Source organism: Anguilla anguilla, chromosome 8, assembly GCF_013347855.1.
Source record: "Anguilla anguilla isolate fAngAng1 chromosome 8, fAngAng1.pri, whole genome shotgun sequence".
In the NCBI taxonomy this organism is placed as follows: domain Eukaryota; kingdom Metazoa; phylum Chordata; class Actinopteri; order Anguilliformes; family Anguillidae; genus Anguilla; species Anguilla anguilla.
The window spans coordinates 34165056-34187465 of record NC_049208.1 but is presented as its reverse complement, the minus strand read 5'-3'; the positions used below and the strand labels follow the sequence as shown (position 1 = coordinate 34187465).

The 22410-nt window shown below is 44.3% G+C and overlaps 1 protein-coding gene across 2 annotated transcripts in view; it reads left to right on the top strand.

Moving 5' to 3' along the window:
- The window catches only part of LOC118234647 (glutamate receptor ionotropic, NMDA 2D-like), a 37838-nt gene that overhangs the window by 7968 nt on the left and 7460 nt on the right, over positions 1-22410 (top strand). For both annotated transcript variants that reach the window (XM_035431334.1, XM_035431335.1), the window contains 12 exons: positions 1354-2065; positions 2486-2752; positions 5567-5895; positions 7477-7591; positions 10236-10441; positions 10613-10781; positions 11027-11180; positions 13801-13926; positions 16114-16343; positions 17104-17264; positions 17511-17698; positions 21531-21763. In XM_035431334.1, the coding sequence (XP_035287225.1) occupies positions 1535-2065; positions 2486-2752; positions 5567-5895; positions 7477-7591; positions 10236-10441; positions 10613-10781; positions 11027-11180; positions 13801-13926; positions 16114-16343; positions 17104-17264; positions 17511-17698; positions 21531-21763 (2709 nt within the window). In that variant the 5' untranslated portion in view covers positions 1354-1534. The remainder of the gene's footprint in view (positions 1-1353; positions 2066-2485; positions 2753-5566; positions 5896-7476; positions 7592-10235; positions 10442-10612; positions 10782-11026; positions 11181-13800; positions 13927-16113; positions 16344-17103; positions 17265-17510; positions 17699-21530; positions 21764-22410) is intronic.

Below are 22410 nucleotides of genomic sequence, written 5' to 3'. Positions count from 1 at the left end.
CTTGAAGAAATATGCATTTTCCTGATAATGTTATTTTTAGTTTGCTGACATAGAGTGCAACTATATACAACGTTTGAATGGCCTATTAGCTGAATTTATGAACAGCAAAACTGCTTTTTTTATGAGGTTGTGAAATTTTGGGCCTTTTTTTCCCCAGCGTGGTAGAATCTGACCAATTTAAAAGATTATGCGTTATGTAACGATTTCCTGTACTGAATGATCTTGTAGGTTGAACTGGCTTGCAGAAAGAGTCTATTGTTTCCGGCAGATTTGCATCTCTGCAGGGCGTTCAGGTTACAGGCTGTGATTTTGTTTTTGCATTTGCATCAGTAATCACCGTTTTTGTGGTAGGAGGTCTGTAGGTGGTCCCGCGAAACAGGAAGACTCACGCCGTGTAAAACTACTTGGGAATTTTCTCGGCTTTTCTGTACTTTGCGTGCTTATACATAATGATCATCATTTCATCTGTACAATTAATCACTTGTGACTGGAATGTCTGTTATAAAGAAATTGGAAAATCGAATATCTCCCAAGTTCCCAAGCAATTCTTACAGTGGTATAAAGACCTCCTTGGCTGAGAATCAGTTCATTGCATGCACTTGGGTGGTAGTAGATAGAAGCTGTCGTCCATTACAGCTGGACCTCCATCATAATTCCACCCCCTCTCCATTTTGTAACATAAAATTCTGGCCTTGCATTAGTAAAGTGTGCTATTAAAAACTGGGATTTGTGCATTTAGAATTTTCATATTGGTTCATGTGATATGAATATTTTTGGTGAATCACAAAGGACACCTCTTAAGGGACCTTCATGGAAATTTTTAAATGATGGAATAATGAACGTTCCTATTGTGTGTGTGCGTACGTGTGCGTGTGTGTGCGTGTGTGTGTGCGTGTGCGTGTGCGTGTGCGTGTGCGTGTGCGTGTGCGTGTGTGCGTGTGTGTGCGTGCGTGCGTGCGTGCGTGCGTGCGTGCGTGCGTGCGTGCGTGCGTGCGTGCGTGCGTGCGTGCGTGTGTGTATTTATGTGTCTGTGTCTGTGTGTGCATGTGTGTGTGTGTATACGTGTGCATGTGTGTGCACGTGAGTGTGTGCATGCACGTGCGTGTTGGGTGTGTGCACTACCTTAATCATTGTATTTCCCAAACAACCATTATGTCAGTGAATTGTGTTAAGAGTTGTGTGTGTATTTGTGAGTTATCTTAATGGCTGTTGGTATAGCTCATGCCTCATAATAACCCCCTTGTCTTTGTCTCTGTCTGCTGCACACTCTCTATTTCTGTTTTCTTCCGCTCTCTCTCTCTCTCTCTCTCTCTCTTCCTCTCTCTCATGCTGCTCCTCATCATCCATCTCAAGCACTTGAGCGTTCTTCTCCTCTCTCCCTCCATCCCCCTGTTCTGCTTGCCTGTAATCCTCGTCGCATCGCAAGCGTTACGGTACCGGACTCCACCCTTTATATATAAGCATTGCAGCCCTCTGCCCCGCCTGCTCTCTGCCCCCCCCCTCCCCCCTCCCCTGCCTGCTCTTGTCCATTCCTATGGCTTTGAAACCCACCCTCTCTCTCCTACTGGCCATGCTGGCATGGACCGGGTCTGTCGGCTCCTCCCCCGCGCTCTTGCACCGCCCCCGAGAGAGGGACCGAGACCTGGGCTCCGCCGTGCACTACAACATCGCCGTCATCTACTCCGGCTCCTCCCTGCACCCCGAGGGCGTGGCGGGCGCGGCGGGCGCGACGGGCGGCAGCAGCCGGGCGGGCGGGGGCAGGGTCCCGTACCCCGGGGTGGATTTGGGGCGGATCCCCAGCAGCCACGGCGACAGCGTGGTCACGCAGTGGGGCATGGCCAACGTGATCTGGCTGGCCATCAACGAGAGCAGCCCGAGGAGCCTGCTGCTGCAGCTGTGCCAGCTCCTGGCCACCAGACCCCTGCAGGGCCTGGTGTACGAGGAGGAGAAGCCCCCCCGGGCCCCCAAGGGCCCCCTGGCCCCCTTGCTGGAGTTCGTCTCCGCTCAGACCGGGCTCCCTATCGTCGCTGTCGGAGGTGGAGCTGGTTTGGGGAGAGAGCCGCAGGTAATTTTTGGGATGTTCATATTTTTTTTTCCCGCAGTGGTTTTAGGTTCAAGCTGCACTGTGTTGGTCTGTGAAAGTCTGTGGTTCTGGTTGGTGTTCGCGTGTCTGTGCATGTGTGTGTGTGTGTGTCTGTGTTTATGCGTACATGCTGTCTCTGGTGATTTGTGGCTTAGTTATTTTTTTGGGATCTACAACGCCCGGTGTAAACCTGTCTGTATTTGCTTTGATTATTCATGGGAACCAGAGCTAACTCTTTCCTTCCTTCAGCATCGATTATTTATTTGAAAATTAATAATGCTGGTTCTGCCCATGATGCCACATTTTCATAGATTGAATAGCCTGCATGGGGGAATACTTTCAGAATAATGTATTTTTCACGGTCTAATATTAAACCCCATTTCTCCATCCAACTGACTGCAGGAGAGTGGCTCCATCTACCTCCAGTTCAGCTGCTCCACAGCCCTCCAGCTGGAGGTGATCTTCGAGGTGCTGGAGGAGTACGACTGGACCGCTTTCTCTGTGGTCTCCACCCGTCACCACGGCTACCAGGACTTCCTGGCGATGGTGGAGGGGCTGACGGACAGCTCCTTCATCGGGTGGGAGAAGAAAAGCATGGTGATGCTCAACATGACAGATGACCCAGGTGGCGCGCGCACCAGGAGGCTGCTGAAGGAGAACGAGGCGCAGGTGAGCAGTGCGAATTCCCTGAAGCGTGGGCGCGGGCTTTTGTTCTAGCCTAGCACAAAGATGCCGGAATCAGCTAATAAGCTAACCGTGGTCTTCATTCAAGACCTCAATGTGTTGAAGCAGGTGTTTCGGTGCTGGGCTACGCTGAAAGCCTGCTCCTTCTCTGACACTTCTCAAGTAAGACTTGGATAGGATCGGACATCTCTGCTTTAAAGCATTCCCCATCACTCCCCGTACTTTTCCTCTCTGAGGGAGATGCAGTGTAATTCCCCATCCCTATATAATAACTCATCCCCTTTCAATCTCATTTTATCACCTGTGCCTCCATTTGCACTGAACAGAGTTTAATGTTTCACTTAGTCACTAAATTGGAGTGCACATGCTTTTGACAGATGTTGAGGCCGAACAATACAAATGCCCAAGCAGCATATCTAATTTCAGGGCTGATTCCCTTTTAGAAGTGTTTAAAGTGTTTCCTTCCTTTTTCTTCTGTCCATTCAAATCAGTGTTCAGACTTAATTCCTCGGTTACTGTTGTCCTCTCGATGCCTATGTTCACTGCATCAGTTTCTCAGGACACCATGTACATACAGTGCTATGCCTCTGACTATGTGTGCAAATGTAGTGTTGTGCCCAATAATTTTCTGGTTGTCTGCTCTAAACTCTCGCCTTTCACTTAAGTGTAAGAGGGCTCAAGCACATGGGTTCTGATTTCTCGGTTCCCTTTGTATCACATTGGTGTGAAATTAGATGTGAGGCATTGGTTAAGTACTTACTGATTACATTGTTCTATAGTCCTATGTGTATACAGTATATAATATTGTATATAATAAGCTATAATCCTGCCCAGAATCACATAGACCTATCCAGCAAGAAGCTAACTGAAGACAGATTGCTCATGTTTTTGTTGCTACAATGAAGCTGCAATGTCTCCCGTACAGTGACTCTATTTGGACTGCCGGCCCAAATAGATTTGCCCCCGCCCATAAAGATTTTTTTGTATTTAACGCAGACTCAGGGTATTTCGAACACAAATTTAGCAGTGTTCCTAACACCGTGAGAATGCGGTATTCCGAACATAGGGAAGTAGTGTAGTTGCTTTGTCCTTTCCTCAATAATTATTGGTCCAATTCACTTCAATAAAAGTGGTTTAATGTCCCTGAGAGCCAATAAGCAACCACAATCATAAACATTATTCAGAGAAAAACTGCCATTGAAGAGCTGTCATCTTCTGCATTGAGAAGCTGCCTCCCCATGTTTTGTTCGTAAATCTACGTTAGTTGGCAACGCACCATACTTCATATTCATTGTTTTTTCTTTCAGATGACAAAGTGACATGCAGCTGACTGTCATTTCACTGTGCAAACTGCCTGTCCCCCCTCTCTCCGATGTTGGCAAATCCGCTTATTATTTTTTGGGCTTGTTTTAGTTTTGGTGTGTGTATTTTTGGCCTTTTTTATTGTTTGGCGATTTGGGATAATTATATGATTTTCTCATGTTATGACATCGGGAGTTCGGATGCCCTGTCACCCTTAACGAGGTTCAACTTGTAACAACCAATCGGGTGATAGCATAGACTATACAAGCTCCCGACTAGATCTGATGACGTTACAGGTGGCAAAATACAGCGGGGGAAAAAAACATCATACACTGAGCTACCTCCTGATTGGTCAACGGGAATTGAAACACAGAATCGGCTCGCATTACAAATTTGAGCCGACTGTGCCCAAATTTTTGTGACATGTCGGGAAACCCGTAAATCAGTTGCATCGTTTCGGAATGGTATCTCATACTTTGCGAGCTGCGACGTTAAGGCCTAACGTTTTTCTTACGATTTGGTCCCGATCTGAAAAGAACAATCAGGAGCCCGCTACTCGGGTAGTGTAGCCGCCCGAGCGAAATCCCACTAGCTGTTGTGTTTTCAAATCAAGCCAGCTGTCTCCCTCCCCTCACCGTGCCAAAGAGCCGCCATCGTTTGTTAAAATGTGCCAACAGCGAGAGCCGCGTGGAGTGGGTTGGAGGCAATTCCCACCTTCTCCACAATTCCCACAAGTCCCACCATCCCCCCTCCCCTCCCTCCTCCCTCCTCTCATTCGCAATCATTCACCAACCCTCCAAACACACACAAATAAATTTTGACCACCACGAATAAATTTTCAACCTGTGGGACACACTGCGAAGCCCGAAATATAAAGTAATCACGGGCCCTCTCTGTGTCTGGCCAGCAAAATACTGCTGGGATACAACCCCACAAAGCCAGTGCTAAATGTTTCATTAAGTAATGTGCAATTGCAAACATCCTTATATCTTTCTGGTGGATTTAAATTCCATTTAACCACATCAGCAGAACATTTGGAAAAAAAAAAAAAACATTTTCTCTCACAAAAGATTTTTGTTTTAATAGTACCATGTTGTTTTTTAGGGAAACAAGCTGACAAAATGAATCCACAGGGGTGTGTAGCTCCAGCAGCTACACCTCCTGTTTGCGAAGGATTTTTAATATAACTCACCACCTGTTGTGAGGAACGTGGACTACAGCACTTCCTGCCCGCAGTACATTTGTCACGGGGCACGCTAGCGAATCCAGCTCGTTCGGAGATGGCTAATAAACAAACAAGCGAATGCCTCCGATTCGTTTGGATCTTGCATTATCCCCAGGATCCCCATTTCCACATCGGCGAGCTTCTGAATGGTGCAGATATGGAACATCCGAGAGAGTTCCTAATGCGCCCACTGCTTTTGAAGTCCCTGCTGAGGAGGTGTGTGGTCTGTCTGTGAGCCTCTTTAATTCTGCCCCCCTCTGACCCGCCGCTAGGTGCGTCTGCTGTACTGCTCCCAGGAGGAGGCCGAGCTCATCTTCAAGGCGGCCTGGGCGGCGGACCAGGCCGGCCCCTCTCACATGTGGTTCGCCGTGGGCCCGGCCCTGGCCAACCTGGGCGTGGAGGGGCTCCCCAAGGTCCTGTTCTCCGTGAGGCCGCAGGGCTGGAGGGACGAGCCGCGCAAGAGGATCGTCAAGGGGGTGTCGGTGCTGACCTACGGAGCCATGGCCCTCCGGAAGGAGTACGGGGCGTCCAGGGGGCACTACTTCGCCAACAACTGCCAGACCGACAGCAACCAGACCCGGAGGGTGCCTGACAGAATCAGGTGAGGAGCGGCGGGGGCCGTGCGAGACTTCTCTCTCATCGACGGTCTCGCCAGCTGCGCTGATTGTTTCATTTAATGAGCTGACAAATGGCCTGAAATTGGATTCTTCCATGTCATGTTGTGGCTCTCCATGCTTTACGCCCGCAGGTGTATATCAGATGCGACAGGCAGGAGAACTGCTCTGCTCGAGACCTCGCTGTTTAACACTCGGCGTAACTACTGTCTGTATTAATGGGTGATTAATGCTTCTTCACAGCAATTCTCGGCTTCCAGAGCTGCACCAGCCGACTAATTGCGCCGTCCAACCCAGTCGGGCTCGGCAGCGTTTGTACACTACGTACATGTGCGGGTTTTTACAGCCCTGGCTTCAGCAGCGACTCGGCCTAGCCGCGTGTTTGTGTCATTTGTCCATGTGTAGGCCGGTTCAGCCTCACTAGCCGAATTCCTGCCCTGATATGCAATGATGGCCGAAGTCAGTTTTTGGTCGGCTTTGACTTTGTAGCCTGCGTGTTATGTAACTGAAAAGTCTCTGATGTACAAAGACAGCTAATACAGAAAATGGCGATTGGCAAACAGAAAAGGCGTAACTGAGTGTGGCTTCAGTGACTGACTAATTGAGCAACTGACTGTGGAAGTTGGAAGTACTATGGGTGATTCTGTGGCAAATCATGCGTTAGTAGTGGTCAGGTCACAGTTAGCTTCAGTCTGGACGAGCAGTGTAGTTGTTGTGTAATGGCGAGAGAACTGGGCTTGTGACTCAAAATTTGGGGCGTAAAATTCCGGCTGGGGCACTGCTGCTGTACCTTGAGCAAGGTTAGTTTACTGGAATTATTTCTTCAGTAAAATATCAAAATGCAAGAACAGATTGTATTTTTAAAAATAGTGTAAATTGCTGTGGATACTTGAGCATCTGCTAAACGCAGATTTGTATATATGATTATAGGCAAATCCCTACACTAAGGATGGGTGCTTTAATGGGATGGATCACTCAGGAGCCCAATCATGAGGAAGCTAGAACACTTTTGTATTTTTCACAGGCAGAGTGCGATCGAATGGTAATGGTAATTGCGTGGGAAAGGCAGAGGCTATGGTGAATGCACTCATTTCTCTTTTACTTTGTTGACTGTCATTTCTGATTCCATGCAATTAAATGGGTAATATAGGTGGCCTACTTGGGCCTCGATTGAAAAGCGCGAATGCATGCAAGGATACAAGAATTTAATTAAAATCTGTCAAGAGTCCATTTCTGAAAGCCGACTCTTGACATGCTTTATTTCATAAAATCATTGTGATTGAGATTTTAAAAAATCAAGATGTGTTTGCCATTTCAATTTGGTTTTACTTTTTTAATGCATTTATAATGTTTACTCTTTATAGCAAGTCTGACACCTTTACTGTAGTCATAAAACAGGTGATTTATCAATGGACTACATGTACCAATGATGTGAAAGACCAGTACTATGCAAACAAGACATTCTGCCGAAGCATCATCTTATTTAAATGTTTTGATTGATTGATTCGGACATTACCAGCATGGTAAATAGTTCACCTAAAACTTGTGCTTCTGTTTCTGCGTCCCAGGTATTTCAGTAACATCACTCTGGCGGGACGAGATTACTCCTTCAACAGTGACGGCTACCTGGCCAATCCATCACTGGATGTCATATCCCACGTGCCAGGAAGAGGCTGGGAGGAGGTGAGAGGAGCACCTCGCTCGACTCCGCGCACACATTTCAGCATGACACATTGATGCATTGAGCTGCCCCCAAACGCAGAGGCATGTCAAAATCACTGGTAAAAAATGTGTGCGGTTTCTGCCCGCGCCTCATGTCTATTATATAGTGCATATGGTAGTATTACGCAAAATGCTAATGCAGGCAAGTATGAGTTGCACTGTTGTTCACAAGCAGCAGTTTTAATCTTGCCGTGTGTGACGGCACCACGTTTTACGGGGGAGGCAGGTGTGCCATTCCGCCGAATTACACCTTGCCGGGGCGGCATTCCCCGTACCTATACAGCACTGAGAGTTTGCCGCTTTTCAGGGTTTCCTACAGAACATAACCACAATGATCACAGACTCTCAGCCCTTAGAAACATTAACCTCTCTACCTTCTGACCTCATGTAAACATACCGAATTCGCATATAAATATTTGTGCATTTTCAATGCTTTTTCCTTTTTGGGATCCATACTAGAAGGATTTATGAGATGCGACGCTCAGTGTCTAGCCAGCTAGCCTGCAGGATTAACTGACTTGTATGTAGTCCTTCTGAAAAACCTGACCAATTAACCCACTGGAGTATGGACTAGCAGGAAAGCTAGCATGCCCTGTGGCCCTGCTGGAAGAATTCAATAGCTCTCTTGTGCATGCGTGTCAGAAAAGCCGCTATCTCGTCGTCTGTGTTTATTTATGCGGCAGACGGACGGGACCAGGCTTATTTCAAATCCACTCACTTAGTCGTTTATAGACCGTTTTGACAAGCGCTTGGACTTTTTATTTTTATTTTTGACTTTGTCAATTATTCTAGCCTTGACCTAAAGGGATTTTAAAAATCTAGTTAAAAATGATTTTGAAAGTGCCTTTCTCAGGGCATTGAGAAATCTAATTGGGGCTTTTGATGTCCCGAAGAGGTCTGGCCATTTCCCTGTTGGCACTTGCAGTTTCCACATGCAAGGCGCATCTCATTGAATGAAGTGTCTAATGGATGTGCGCTAAGTGGTATTTAACTTGATGATGGCTGACTTCATTTATGTAATTGGTATTAGCAAGGTCCCCACAAACATGAAAGCATCTCAATAATTTGCTTAGTTAATCTTCCCCAAAGGGATCCCAGGTAGAAAATACCTCTTAAGTTTAAACCCGCTGCCGAAAAAGCTGCTGTTTTTATTGGTTCAGTTTATCTCAGACGTTCGAGAGAAATCGGGCACTAACTGTTGCGGCACCGCAGATTTGCATAATTTGTGGCTCGCGTTGGAAAACGTGATTATGCACGGTGACTCATTTCGTAGTGTTTCATTTTTTAAGTGTCTGTGTTAATATTCAAATGCATGCCTATATTTTTAGTTGCTTTGCATGCTTTGGGCGTTGGTATAGTGTAGTGGTTAAGGGTTGGCGCTTGTAGCTTAGAGGTTCTGTGTGCAAATCCCAGTTGTATATCTAAACTGAATTGCTCTAGTAATATCGTAGCTGTATAATTGGAAATGTTCAAATCTATGCTGTGTACGGTGCTCTGTATAATTTTTTTTTTTTTTATCAAGCGCATGAATAATTTATTGTAATAATAGTTACTGAATAAATCATTTTTTTGAGAATGTAACGAATACACTTTGATTCAGTTGATGGAGATTTGGTAATTTTTGAGCCAGTCCACAATTATATGGGCCATTTAGTTCAGCAGGGATTATTTGATTATTCTGATTGATTTTTGGCACTGTGTTAAAATGGTCTTTATATTATTTGTAGACTTCAAACCTTTGGAAGCTTATTCATCCGTATACTGTCCTTACCGCTGTAGCTTGCATATTGATTTCATGAGCCCTAATATGAAAGTACTCAGCTCTCATATTTCTCTCTAGTGTGATTTTACATTTGGCTAAGAGTCCAGGCTGTTATGATGACAAATTTGGACCACAGTCATTTGCTTTTGCATGCATGCAACATACAACATGCAAAGCTAGGATCTGATCTATTGATTTGTCGGTGCGTATAAAACAAAAAGGCATCCTAAAATGCATTAGAAATTGCTTTCTGGACATAATCCCAATGTTCCGTTCTGCTTCTGACACAACAGTGTTTTTCTTACTGACATTGCCATTCATATGAAACCTCTCCAAGCGAGACTGCTTACAAATAGGTAACATTAGCACTTATCTGAATTTCCTCATGTTCCATTGATTGAATATCTGAAATAAGGCAGCGTGATTGTTAAAAATATGCCTTGGCTCATCCTGTTATGCTTATATTACAAGATTCTAGCAGTGTTTTTCTTATTAAAGGAATGGCCTCTTGCCTGTGGATAGTAACTGTAACTTTATGGTTGCCTTGCTTCAGGGCCTCATTTAATCATGATGGCTGTTTTCAGTGATAATGATAATAATAAGCAGACCTATACGAATATATTTTATTTATATGGAGCCTTTCCAGATTCCAAGGACACTTTACACAGTAATAACTAGAGAAGGGAAGTGAACAGTCATCAGCACAGTAGACAGAATGAGTAGAAGCTGATGTTGTGGTAATGGTAAGGGTGGTGAAGTCTTTTGTGGTGTTTGGCATGTGGCCATTTTGTGTATCTTGGTGATCCATGCGCCTCTTTGCCCCTCTGTCCCCGCCTCCCCCAGGTGGGCTGGTGGGAAAATCGGGTTCTGAAGCTGCGGTACCCGGCGTGGTCGCGGTACGGCTCCTTCCTGCAGCCCCCGGACGACGCCCAGCACCTGCGAGTCGTCACCCTGGAGGAGCGGCCCTTCGTCATCGTGGAGCCCGCGGACTCCGCCACCGGCTCCTGCATCCGTGACTCTGTGCCCTGCCGGCTCCCCCTCAACACCAGGTGGGGGGGCGTTGGGGGGAGGGGGGGTGGGGGAGAATGGTGTCTCCCACTGAAGTTACCTGCCTGCTACAGATTTCTCTCTCTTCACTTGTCTCTGTTTCACATTCTGTGTCTCCTTCTGTCCTTTCCCTGGTGTCTTCCTCTTTTTTTCCTTCTCCCGTGTTAACCCAGTGTGGTTTCGGAGGGCGTGGTGCCCATGAAACAGTGCTGTAAAGGATTCTGCATCGATGTCCTTAAACGATTGGCCAAAATAGTGGGCTTCACCTACGACCTTTACCTGGTAACCAACGGGAAGCACGGGAAGAATATTGACGGGGAGTGGAACGGCATGGTGGGAGAGGTCAGGGGTCACTGCCTCGTTTTAAACCCATAGGTTTATTAAAGAACACAGCTAACTCTTACTGGGGATGCTTGGTCCACCTCCAAATATCTTTTTACATCTCTCTCCACCCATAAGCTATGACACACTTGTGTAAAATCTGTCCTGCATGCCATATAATGACAGTTTTCCTGAGAGATACTGCACGTGATGGCAGCCGCGCGTGTGTTGTGCTCCTAACTGTGGCTTCTCCTCCCTCCTGTCAGGTTGTGTACAAGCGCGCTGACATGGCTATTGGCTCGCTGACTATTAATGAGGAGCGGTCGGAGGTGGTGGATTTTTCCGTTCCCTTTGTCGAGACAGGAATCAGCGTTATGGTCTCCCGCAGCAACGGCACAGTATCCCCATCCGCCTTCCTCGGTAAGTATAGCCCAGATTAAGGGGCTGTTTCGGAAAGGGAATTCTGCAAGTGCACCTTGTTACACGCTAGGCAAGACAACAGGGTGTATTATAAATTTTAAAACCACGCTGCTGCACAATAATAGGCTTTCCTCTCCTTCCTCTGCTTTGCCCATTAGTTTATAGCCAGACAAACAATGTCCTGTCCAAATGCTTTTGCTGGTTGTCAGGTTGATTGACGACCCACTGGTCAAGTCTGGCTGATTAAGTTACCCTGGCAACACTTGCCTTGGAGACTAGAAGAGAAGCAAGGAGTGTGGATGGTGTTATTACTAGATTAGCTTTTTTCCTGCTATAATAGTGGGGGTATACTTTATTTCAAATTAATTCTAATTAATTTTAGACATATTTCATTTAAATGCCAAAAATATATGTATGTCCTGTTACTTCTGTAGATATTTTTTGGGTTTACGGAAGAATTGCCAGATCATTTTTGTTCTAAATTACTCTGAACTGCTTAAAGATTCCACTGACTTATGGAATGGTTAGCCGACTTTTTAATATAGTTTTAAAAATCATTCAGGTGGAATGTTCCCAATTTCACACTGGCCTGTACAGGGACGGCCAGATTGAATGTTTTAATCAGGCTGGCTGAATTGTTCCAGATTTCATACTGAACTACAGAAAGCTTGCCAGATGTGTTTTTTTTTCTTAATCAGACTGGGTGAACCTGTCCTTAATTTATCGCTGACCCATGGCAGGGTTGGAGAACTGCAGACCTCAATTAAAAATGTTCTGCTGGTTCTCCTCTGTGCTGAGAATTTGTAAAAATCATGAATGTGCCTCTCTTAAGAGCAATAATCTGGTTTAAGAAAGGGTATTTGTATTGGTACATAATGGAAGTTTGGCAAAGGGAATGTATTTATGAGAGCATAAATGTTTGAATTTAATTGTTTGACACATTTGGTTAATTAATTTGAATGGTTTAGCTTTAGCTCTGGGACCTCCGATTGACAGATGTTACTATAATCGTGAGTGGAGTTATTTGTTTGGTGCATATTGATGTTTGGTTTGCTATTTATTTTTTGCTTATACTTGATTGGTTAGCTATAAAAAATATGTTGGTATTGAAGAGCTTCAGGGAGGGAGCTGCCCAGGCAGAGAGAGCTTCAGTTAGGAGAGTGTTACCCATGTCATCAACCAATAGCGATTCATCTGGTTGATCTGGTTCGGCACCAAGTTTGTAGAGGATGTGTGTGCATGTGTGTGTGTGTGTGTGTGTGGCATAGTACTAATTGTTGGAGGATGTTAACAGTGATTGTGTTTTTATATATAAATCAGTATATATAAACACCCTCAAGCACTTGTCCTGTGTCAGTGTACTTTAATGTGTTCAGTCTGGCAACAGCGTTACAGAGGGAATTTCAGGACTGTGTTTAGTCATACTTTTGGTCATACTGTTTGTCATTTTCATTTCATTTTTCACACAGTAGCTACCATCTTAAGATCTATTAATGTGAAAGCTGTGAGAAAAAAATCAATTTTAAAGGGTGGATCCGAGGGCTGAGTTGCATATTGGTTGTCACCAGTACAAAGAAGAATAGAGGCAGTGTACTCTTGAAATGCAAGCCCACTGTCACCAGCGGTATTTTGTGAGCTGCAGTGTTTTTACTGAATGAAGTTGAAATGAAAAAAAAAAAGACAAGCGAGTGTTTTGTATGTGATTTATAGTTTGCAGCTGCGTGATGAAAGCTTGTCAGTGCGCGTGGTTGTGATCTCTCGGATGATCTGCCGACAAGACTCTTCTCTTCTGTTGTGCTCATACGTAGTCCCTCTTGCTCAGATACTCAGGGGGAAAAAAAGGTTGCCAAAAAGTTGAAAGCTGAAAACCTGCTGCGAAATTCTTAGACGCCTTTACTCGCGGGCACTCATCTGGCTGTTGGTTTTTTTAGAGAAGGCTGTGACTGAAATTTTCGGTTTCTGAATTATGAGCTCGTGTAGATAGCTGGAGTGCTCGATGACAGCTTTATTTAACGGAGAGGTTTGGTGAGAGCAGAAATCCGGCGAGAAGCTGAAGGGATGCTAAATGTTCCTGTTCCACCTTAATACCTTTCGGCTTGATGCTTGTCACATATTATTAAATTCTCCGCCTCCACTGACTGTGTTGTTGGTTTTGTAGTATTGCATCATTTAGCCCTCAAATATGTCTGAGTTACTGATTTCCAGTTTACTGCAGTGTTCTTAGTTAATGTCATATAATGATTTTAAGACCTGTTCAAATGACCAGGGTTTCTCCAAGCAGCCTAAGCAGCGGAATGGCTTTCCAGGCAAGGCTGTCTAAAGCCCCTTTAAAAACCCATTTAAATGTACTTATCACTCATTGTTGCTCTGCTTTTCCCCTGTAATTTTATCTCTTTTATATACTTGTGAAAGTATTTTCCTTCTGCAAGTTATTTCAATTTCTTCCTCTTATCATTTAAATGGAAAGTGTTTTGAGTGCCCTGTATGAAAACTATTGTTGCTTTTTTTACTTTAGCTTTTTAAAAAAAAAAAAAACTCTTAACGACTTTCAGCCACCGTACATTCCCTTCAGCATCGTCGCTGAGTGCCTCTCTCACTCCTGATGGTCCTGACATTTCAGAGCCCTACAGCCCAGCCGTGTGGGTGATGATGTTCGTCATGTGTCTGACGGTTGTCGCGGTGACCGTATTCATCTTCGAGTTCTTCAGCCCTGTTGGATACAACCGCAGCCTGAAGAGTGGAAAGAGTGAGGATAACATCATCATTGTCACTCCTGTTTATTATACAGTATTGTTTGTACCCCTGCTATTATAGGGATTAAAGATGTTGCTGTTTGTGTGTGTGTATGTGTGTATATATATATGCAATGAGCTCCATGATGTTTGGGACAAAAACATTTTTTTATTGATTTGACTGTGTACTGTGCTTCACATTTTTGATTTGGAATCAAACAATTCACATGTGGTTAAAGTGCAGATTCTCAGCCTTTATTAAAGGGTATTTTTAAAAATATATTTTGGTTTTACCCTGTAGAAATTACAACCCTTTTTATACACCGTCCCCCCCACTTCAGGGCACCATGATGTTTGGGACAAATGGGTTCACAGGGGTTTCTGATTAGTCCGGCGTGTTAAATTGCTTTCTTAGTGCAGGTTTTAGAGAGCTTTCGGTATCTAATCTTGATTCAAGGCTTTCGATTGCCTTTGCAGTCTGTTATTGGAGTTTGTCAACATGTGGACCAGAGTTGTGCCAATGAAAGTCAAGGAAGCCATTATGAGGCTGAGAAATAAGAAAAAGAAAACAGTCAGACACATAGGCTAAACATTAGGCTAACCCAAATCAACTGTTTGGGACATCATTAAGAAGAAAGAGAGCTCTGGTGAGCTCAATAATTGCAAAGGGCCTGGAAAGCCTAGGAAGAGTTCAGTACATAAACGAAAGGTTCTCAGCATAATGAAGAAAAACTCCTAAATACCTGTCCAACAGATCTGAAAGACTCTTCAGGAGGCAGGCGTGGATGTCCTAGTGATTACTATCCACAGAAGACTTGAGTAACAGGAATACAGAGGCTACTCTGCAACATGTATACCACTAGTCAGCCACAAAAACGGATAGCCTGGGTACAGTTTGCTAAGAAGTACGTAAGAGAGCCTGTAGACTTCTGGAAAAAGGTCTTGTGGACTGATTAGAGCAAGATTGACTTTTATCAGTGTGATGACAAGAGCAAAGTGTGGAGGCCAAAAGGAACTGCCCAAGATCTAAAGCACCCCCTCATCTGTGAAACATAATGGTGGGAGTGTTATGTTTTGGGCATGTATGGTTGCAACAGGTACTTGCTCACTTGTCTTCATTCATATGTAACTGCTGATAGCGCAGCAGTATTCTGAAGTGTACAGAAGCATCTTATCTGCTTAGGTTCAAGCAAATATCTCAAAACTCATTGGATGGTGCTTCATCCTACCGCAATACAATGATCCCAAACATGGGATCATTGTATTGCTAAACTGTTAAACCAGCAAAGTCAAAGCCAAAAATGGGAAAACTCTTGACTGACCAAATCAGGCACCTGGTCTGAATCCAGTTGAATATGTGTTTCATATGATGAAGAAAAAAATAAGGCTATTAGCCCTGAAAAAGCAGGAGCTGAAGATGGTTGCAGTCCTGACCTGGCAGAGCATCATCAGGGAAGATACTCAGCATCTAGTGATGTCTATGCGTCACAGACTTCAAACAGTCATTGCATGCAAAGGATACGGATATGAAATCACAAAGCACTAAACATGACTACTGTCATTTACATAACATTAATATGTACTAAAGATTATGGTGCCCTGATATGGGGGCCAATGTATAAATAGTCATTTCTACATGGAGAAACCAAAGTGTATAAAAATACCCTAAAATTAAAGTTGAAAATGTGCACTTTAACCACATATGAATTGTGTGATTACAAATCTAAAATTGTGGAGTACAAAGCCTAATCAAGAAAAAATACGTCTTTGTCCCAAACATATTGGAGCTCACTGTAAGTAAAAAGTATGTCTTTTTAACATTCAGACGTGCAGTTTTATTAATATATTGAGTAATACTTTATATATTTATAATGATACTTTTATGATTACTTGTATGTGCACCTGAATATGGTGTAATATAGTATTCCTTACATTTCGACACATATTTACTAATTATTGCCTTAATATTTTAGCATGGTCTGTTGGAACATATTGTAATGGACAACACTCTGAAATATAAATGTGTTCAAATGAACCCCGCAATTCACCCACACTGCAACATGAGGAAGAACATTTGATTGCTTGGGCAGAAGGCCATGTTGCTGCTGTTTGGTCTCTCTGTCTCTCTGTTGATACAATGTGTGAGGGCCACACCCCTAACAGTCCCGCTCCTTACTCTGCTCTTTCCCATGATTCCTCAGAGGTTGGAGGCTCAAAATTCACCATTGGCAAATCCATCTGGCTGCTATGGGCTCTGGTCTTCAACAACTCCGTCCCTGTAGAGAACCCCAGAGGCACCACCAGCAAGATCATGGTACTGGTCTGGGCCTTCTTCGCCGTCATCTTCCTGGCCAGCTACACCGCCAACCTGGCCGCCTTCATGATCCAAGAGGAGTACATCGACACAGTCTCCGGGCTCAGTGACAAAAAGGTGGCCCCTCAACGCTCATGTTGAGTAATGAAGACCTTTAAGTTAATTTGCGGCACTGTCGTGTGTGGCATGACATTCAGTTCAGTTCAACTCAGTTTGTCTTAATCGTCCCTGATGGGAAACTCATTATGCAGCCAAGTAATAAATTACAGTACAGAACTGACAAAACACAGATGCAGTACCTAAAAGCACATTAATCATATCTAATAAAGTACACCAACAGTAAATGGTTAATTCTCTCAAGTGTATTAAGGTTACATACGCATGAGGTGGTGCCTTGGAAACCAAAGTATAAAAATGCATCACTCAGATAAAAAAATGGGTCAGGGCCATGTTTGACTAAGGCTTCACCAGGAGCTCTGCTAGGTGGCATGTCATTGGACACGTGGTCTCCCAGGGAGGGAGGGCTCCAGAAGGGGGTCCCCGTCGCGCTCTGTGAGTGACCGGTGAACCCGCCACCTGCAGGCTGCCCGTGCCAGCTGCGTACAGCGGCAGCGACCGCGCGGCCCAGCTGGCGCGCGGCGCAGAGAGAGGCGGCGCCCGACAGCACTTATTTTCGAGGACACAAGCGCCAGTATCTCTCTCAGACCCACCGAGAGTTTTGAAGCGGTGGAATTGGCCTAGAGCTATGATTGAGCTAATATGAACAAAAGCAATAACAAGAGCAAACAAATTGGGTTAAAACAAACGTATTGATCAGCGGAGGCAGTGTGTGCGGTGACTCAGTGCGGTGGCGGCTCATTCGTCTGCCTCTCCTCAGTTCCAGCAGCCCACGGAGCAGTACCCCCCCCTCAAATTCGGGACCGTTCCCAACGGCAGCACCGAGGAGAACATACGCAGCAATTACCCCGCCATGCACCAGTACATGGTGAAGTACAACCAAAAAGGGGTGGAGGAGGCTATCGCTAACCTCAAGACAGGGTCAGTGTCTTTACTGAGTCATACTCATTTGCATATTACTCTCAGTCTCTGTACCTTTGATTGTTCTTTAAGCTTGGGCATCGCTCTATGGGTTTTTTAATCACAGTAAATGGCTTAACATATTAATCATATGAACCATCTTCCCAGTTCAGCTCTTTTCAGGACCCTTTTTATATTCTCTTCCTAGTGCTTGCCTCCTCTGTGTGACTAATTTGTTACTGACTGCCCTAATCGTCCTCTCTGCAGTAAACTGGACGCCTTCATTTATGATGCTGCGGTGGTAAATTACATGGCCAGGAAGGACGAAGGGTGCAAAGTGATGACCATTGGCTCTGGAAAGGTGTTCGCCACCACGGGCTACGGCATCGCCCTGCACAAGAACTCGCGCTGGAAGAGACCGCTGGACCTCGCCCTCCTCCAGCTGGTGGGAGACGGTGAGGAGGAGATTGGGAGATGAAGGGTGAGAGGGAGGGACGGAAAGGTGGTGAGAGAAAGGAAGAGAGAGCTGAAGGGGGGATTGGAACAGAGGAAGAGTTAGGGTCCATCCATCTGTCCACTATCTATACTCGCTTATCCTGGTCAGGGTTGCGTGGGGTCCTGGAGCCTATCCCAGCATGCATTTGGTGAAAGGCAGGAAGAGAGTTACAGTACCCTCCAAAATTATTCACACCCTTGATAAAAATGAGCTTAGAAGGTTGTATCAAATAAACAATGCAGATGGTTTGTAGGCTATACTTAAGGCTCATTGTTTTCACCTAAAGATACCCATATATCTTAAAAGGAGCTTATCGGTTTAAACCGATTTTCACCCAGATTTTATGTTTTCGTGCATTTAAATGATTGTTCCTGTTTGTGTGAGATTATGTGAACAGTGTCCTCCTTTGGCTGAATTGACCCTTTGTCAAACCTCTCCCAAGTCCCGCGCTCCTTAGTTACTGTTGCTAATTCCATAAATCTTTATCAGATTGAACACCTGACTTTTCCTGATTAAGTAGCCTGCAGTTACCATATTCGACCAATGCTTACTGTAACATTACTTACTGTGTTACACCAGTTAACTTTCTATGCACGTAACTAAATGCTTACAGGTAATCACATTAAATAAGTTGTCGTGTAATCTTTATTTCTTTCTCTTTGTGCTACCGCCTCATTAGAGGTCAGAGTTGTGTAGGCTACTTCTCCCCTGATATCACTGTAACTAGGCTAGCCTAATGTTAATGGTGCTTTGTAGCCAAGGTTGGCAGGTGCCTCTTTCATTCTCCTATCATTGAGTCAAAATTTGAAGCTGTTTTCACAGATACGAATCTGGCAACAATCCGTAGACATTAAAATTTAAATGTAATGGGGAATCTCTCATCTCATCCAGATGTCGACAGCAGGGACTCCGGTATGCAGTACAGGGTTATATTAATGATATAACAAATAATGAGGAACATATAAGCGCATAATATTATTGCTCTCAGCGTAAATGAGAGAAGCCTCATCTGCTGTCAGTGGAAGTATGTGGCACAGTCGTAACGGGGTAGCACTGTCATTTGTGCATTACTGGGAAAGAAGCTAACAATTTCATTAAATATTATATTTATATTTAACTAATCTATGTGATATGGGAAATACATTTTCTAATATTTGCTCCCTGCGCGCACCATTTAGCCATTTTTATTTAGCACAATTGCTATGTGCACTAACGGAGTAGAACTGTCATTTGTGCATTGCTGGGAAAGAAGCTAACGATGTCATTAAATATAATATTTCTATTTAACTAATCTATGTGAAATGGGAAAAAAAAATTCTAATATTTGCTCTGATTGGTGAATCAGCTAGCCAAGCATGCGGGACGGCTCGGAACACGCTTCCAGAAATAAAAAAGTGTAATGAAAAATGGGGAGAAAGCGCAAACAAGGTGCTGATTATTCTTATGAAAAGCAGTAAGTGATCAATGTGCGGAATGGAAATCAAATTTTCACCCTGATCTTTGCAGTGCTGTTTTTATGATATGTTTTTTGCATAAAAATCTGGCTATTATTAGGCTATTTTTTCCAACCAATTTTCCATTTTTAGTAATAAAAAAGACCTATAAGTTCCCAATTTAAAAAGAAACTGAAAACCATTGAGCCTTAGCTATACTGTATGGATAAAATTGCAAAAAAGTATTTTTTTTCCAAAAAACAATTATTCATAATCCTATTTTCAGAACATTGTGTATTCTTCCATAACAAGGATATCAGTACGGAGTTGTCTTCCATAGTATTTTATGAGATTGGTGAACATAATCTGCAGCGGTTGATTGACCATTCTTCTGTATGGGATCTTTCAAAATCCTTCGGTCTGTGCTTGTGGACAGCCCTCTGAAGAATTTTCAATCATGTTTGAGTCTGGAGACCGAGATGGCCACAGCGAAACAGTGATTTTGTGGTGTGTTCAGTTACCCATTTATTAGTTGATTCTGAGGTATGCTTGGAATCTTGCTGAAAGGTCCATTTACAGCCAGGTTTGAGCATCCTGACAGGGGAATACCAGGTTTTTGTCCAAAATGTCCTTGCTGGAGTTCCTAATTCCATTGGCCTTCCATAGTGCCAGGACCAGTAAATGCAAAGCAACCTCATATCATCCCACCCACCACCATATCTCGCTGTTGATATCACACACCTTTCAGTGTAAACCTTTTCTGACATCAAACCCACTGCTGGTTTGTGGTCAGAAATCTAATCTCAAGTTTGGTCTTATTCGCCAATAACACCCAGTTCCAATCGAAGCTCAGCATAGAGATATTTGGAGAAGGGAGAAATGAACTGTTGAAACAGAGAGGGAAATGGGCAAAAGAAGAGAGATGTATAGAGCGATATAGTGAGGTGATGAGAAGGAGAGGGAAATGAGCAGAATGAGATGTGGAGATGGAGAGAGTGACTAAATAACAGAGGAAGAAAGAGAGGGGCAGTATGGTGAACTCCAGCTTGAAATTGAGCTGAACTGAATAGCATTTTTCTACTGGAACACTTGATTAAAGTTTGTCTAAGGCCACTTTGCTTAAAAGGGGTTGCATGGTGATTGATTGCAAAAGAAAATTGACTGCGAGTGGGAGAGGAAGTTGGAAGTGGCTTATTGAAAATGATCCAAGTGGAAGTGTGAAGGGAAATCTGGCCTGATCTCAGTGCAGTCGCCACGCTGTTTAACGCATGGATTTTATGGACGAGAAGTGCAGCAGAAGTGTATGGCCGCGTTAGCGGTTGCCCGGCAACTGAAATGCGATGGTCAGATATAGAGGCAGTTGGTCCAGGAAAACTCTTAAAATAGAAAAGGCTTTATTGTTCCTGAGCGTGTGTTGATATCAGTCATATTGATTTGGCCGGGGACCCGAGGGGTGCTTTGGCTTTTGAACGTGCCCGGTTGCAGGCAGGGCAGGTGACAGCATCTGCCAAACTCCAAACTCCCTGTCAGACAGGGCTACGCCACTGGAGAGAGTGTGGGGGGAGGTGGGGGGTGCTGGGCAAAAAACGTCACGCGCTCTGCAACACTTTCACTCCACAGCAAACTGGAAACACTGCCATGCATTGATGCTCATTGAATGATTGACTGCTTAGGGCAACCATTCAATAACAGTGCAATGATAGGGAAGTATCTCAGGTGGATTTCACCTTTCGATTTCATTTATTTCTCCACTGTTTGCCCAGATCTTCAGTCCAGATCTTGCTTCAGTCAACATTGAAGTTTATGTGAAGTATGAAGCCCTTTGTGGTTTACACATACCAGTTTGAACAAATATTGATGATGCAGTTACTGAATGTTAGTTTTTTAGGAATGGGATGACAGTTATTTTGTGGGTGTCAAGGCGTGTGCATTTCATAAGTGTTGTAAAATATATTTTTAATGTAAAGGTATTCTGCAAGCCTCAATACCTTACCACAGCAATAGAGTGTAACTGAACCTTTTCAGAATTATTTTTTTAAACTCTGTCCTTTCACTGTCTCGCTCTTTTTTATCGTTCTCCCTCTCTTTCTTCCTTCTGCTACCCTTGTGTGCAACCCTTTTCACCAATCTGAGCTACCCTATTTAGTTTGTTTATCTCTACCCATTGTACCAGGTTTTTCTTCATCCATTCTCTTGTTCCCTTTTCCTCACTGCGACAATGACAAGATCGCAGAATCTGTCTCCCTCTTTCTCTCACACCCCCCTGCCCTCCCCTCCTCGATACAGATTGTCATGCAGGATCTATAGCAGTGGCTTCCTCTGCTCTAACCTCTCCCTTCACACTCTGGCCTCTTCCAGATGAGGTCGACATGCTGGAGCGCCTCTGGCTGTCTGGAATCTGCCACAACGACAAGATTGAGGTGATGAGCTCCAAGCTGGACATCGACAACATGGCGGGGGTGTTCTACATGCTGCTGGTGGCCATGGGCCTGAGCCTGCTGGTCTTCGCCTGGGAGCACCTGGTCTACTGGAGGCTCAGGCACTGCCTGGGCCACTCGGGCCGGCTGGACTTCCTCCTGGCGCTCAGCAGGGTGAGAGCAGTGTGGCCCAGACCAGGGCACTGTGTGATGACCACAGGGGCTCATTTGTGTCATTAACCATTCTTTATGGTGCAAAATATTAAGTTTTTGTTACTTCGAAAGTCATTTCAAAGTTAATGTATTTTTATTGGCTTTTGTGATTAAGCAGTTTCCTCCTCTTGTGCATCTTAATGTTTATTAAGTGTACACACCGACCATTCAGAACAAAGTACCTTCCCGAAATATCTCTTCATTTGATAATTCAGTGAAGTTTATAGCACAATACGCCACAGTGATATACGTGTTACGTCTTTAGATGAGATGCTAAACTGAGGTCCTGACTCACTGTGTCAATTAAAGATCCCGTGGTGTTTTTTGCACGAATAAAGTCGGTACTCTAAACCTGGTCAGATTACCTTGAAAGGCTCTACACCTGGCCACCTAATTGTCCCTTGATATCTGATTTGCTACATATCCCCTTGCAATTCCCAGTGCTCTTTCATTCTCCAAGCTGTCTCTGAGAAAGGTAATAGATTTCTTATAGCTTAACAAAGGTAACAAAAAAGCATATGAAAGCATATTCGCACAAGTGAAATGAAACTGCATGAGCGAGTGTGCATGCGCCGGTTTTGACACTTAAATGAAAAAACTGCTTAATG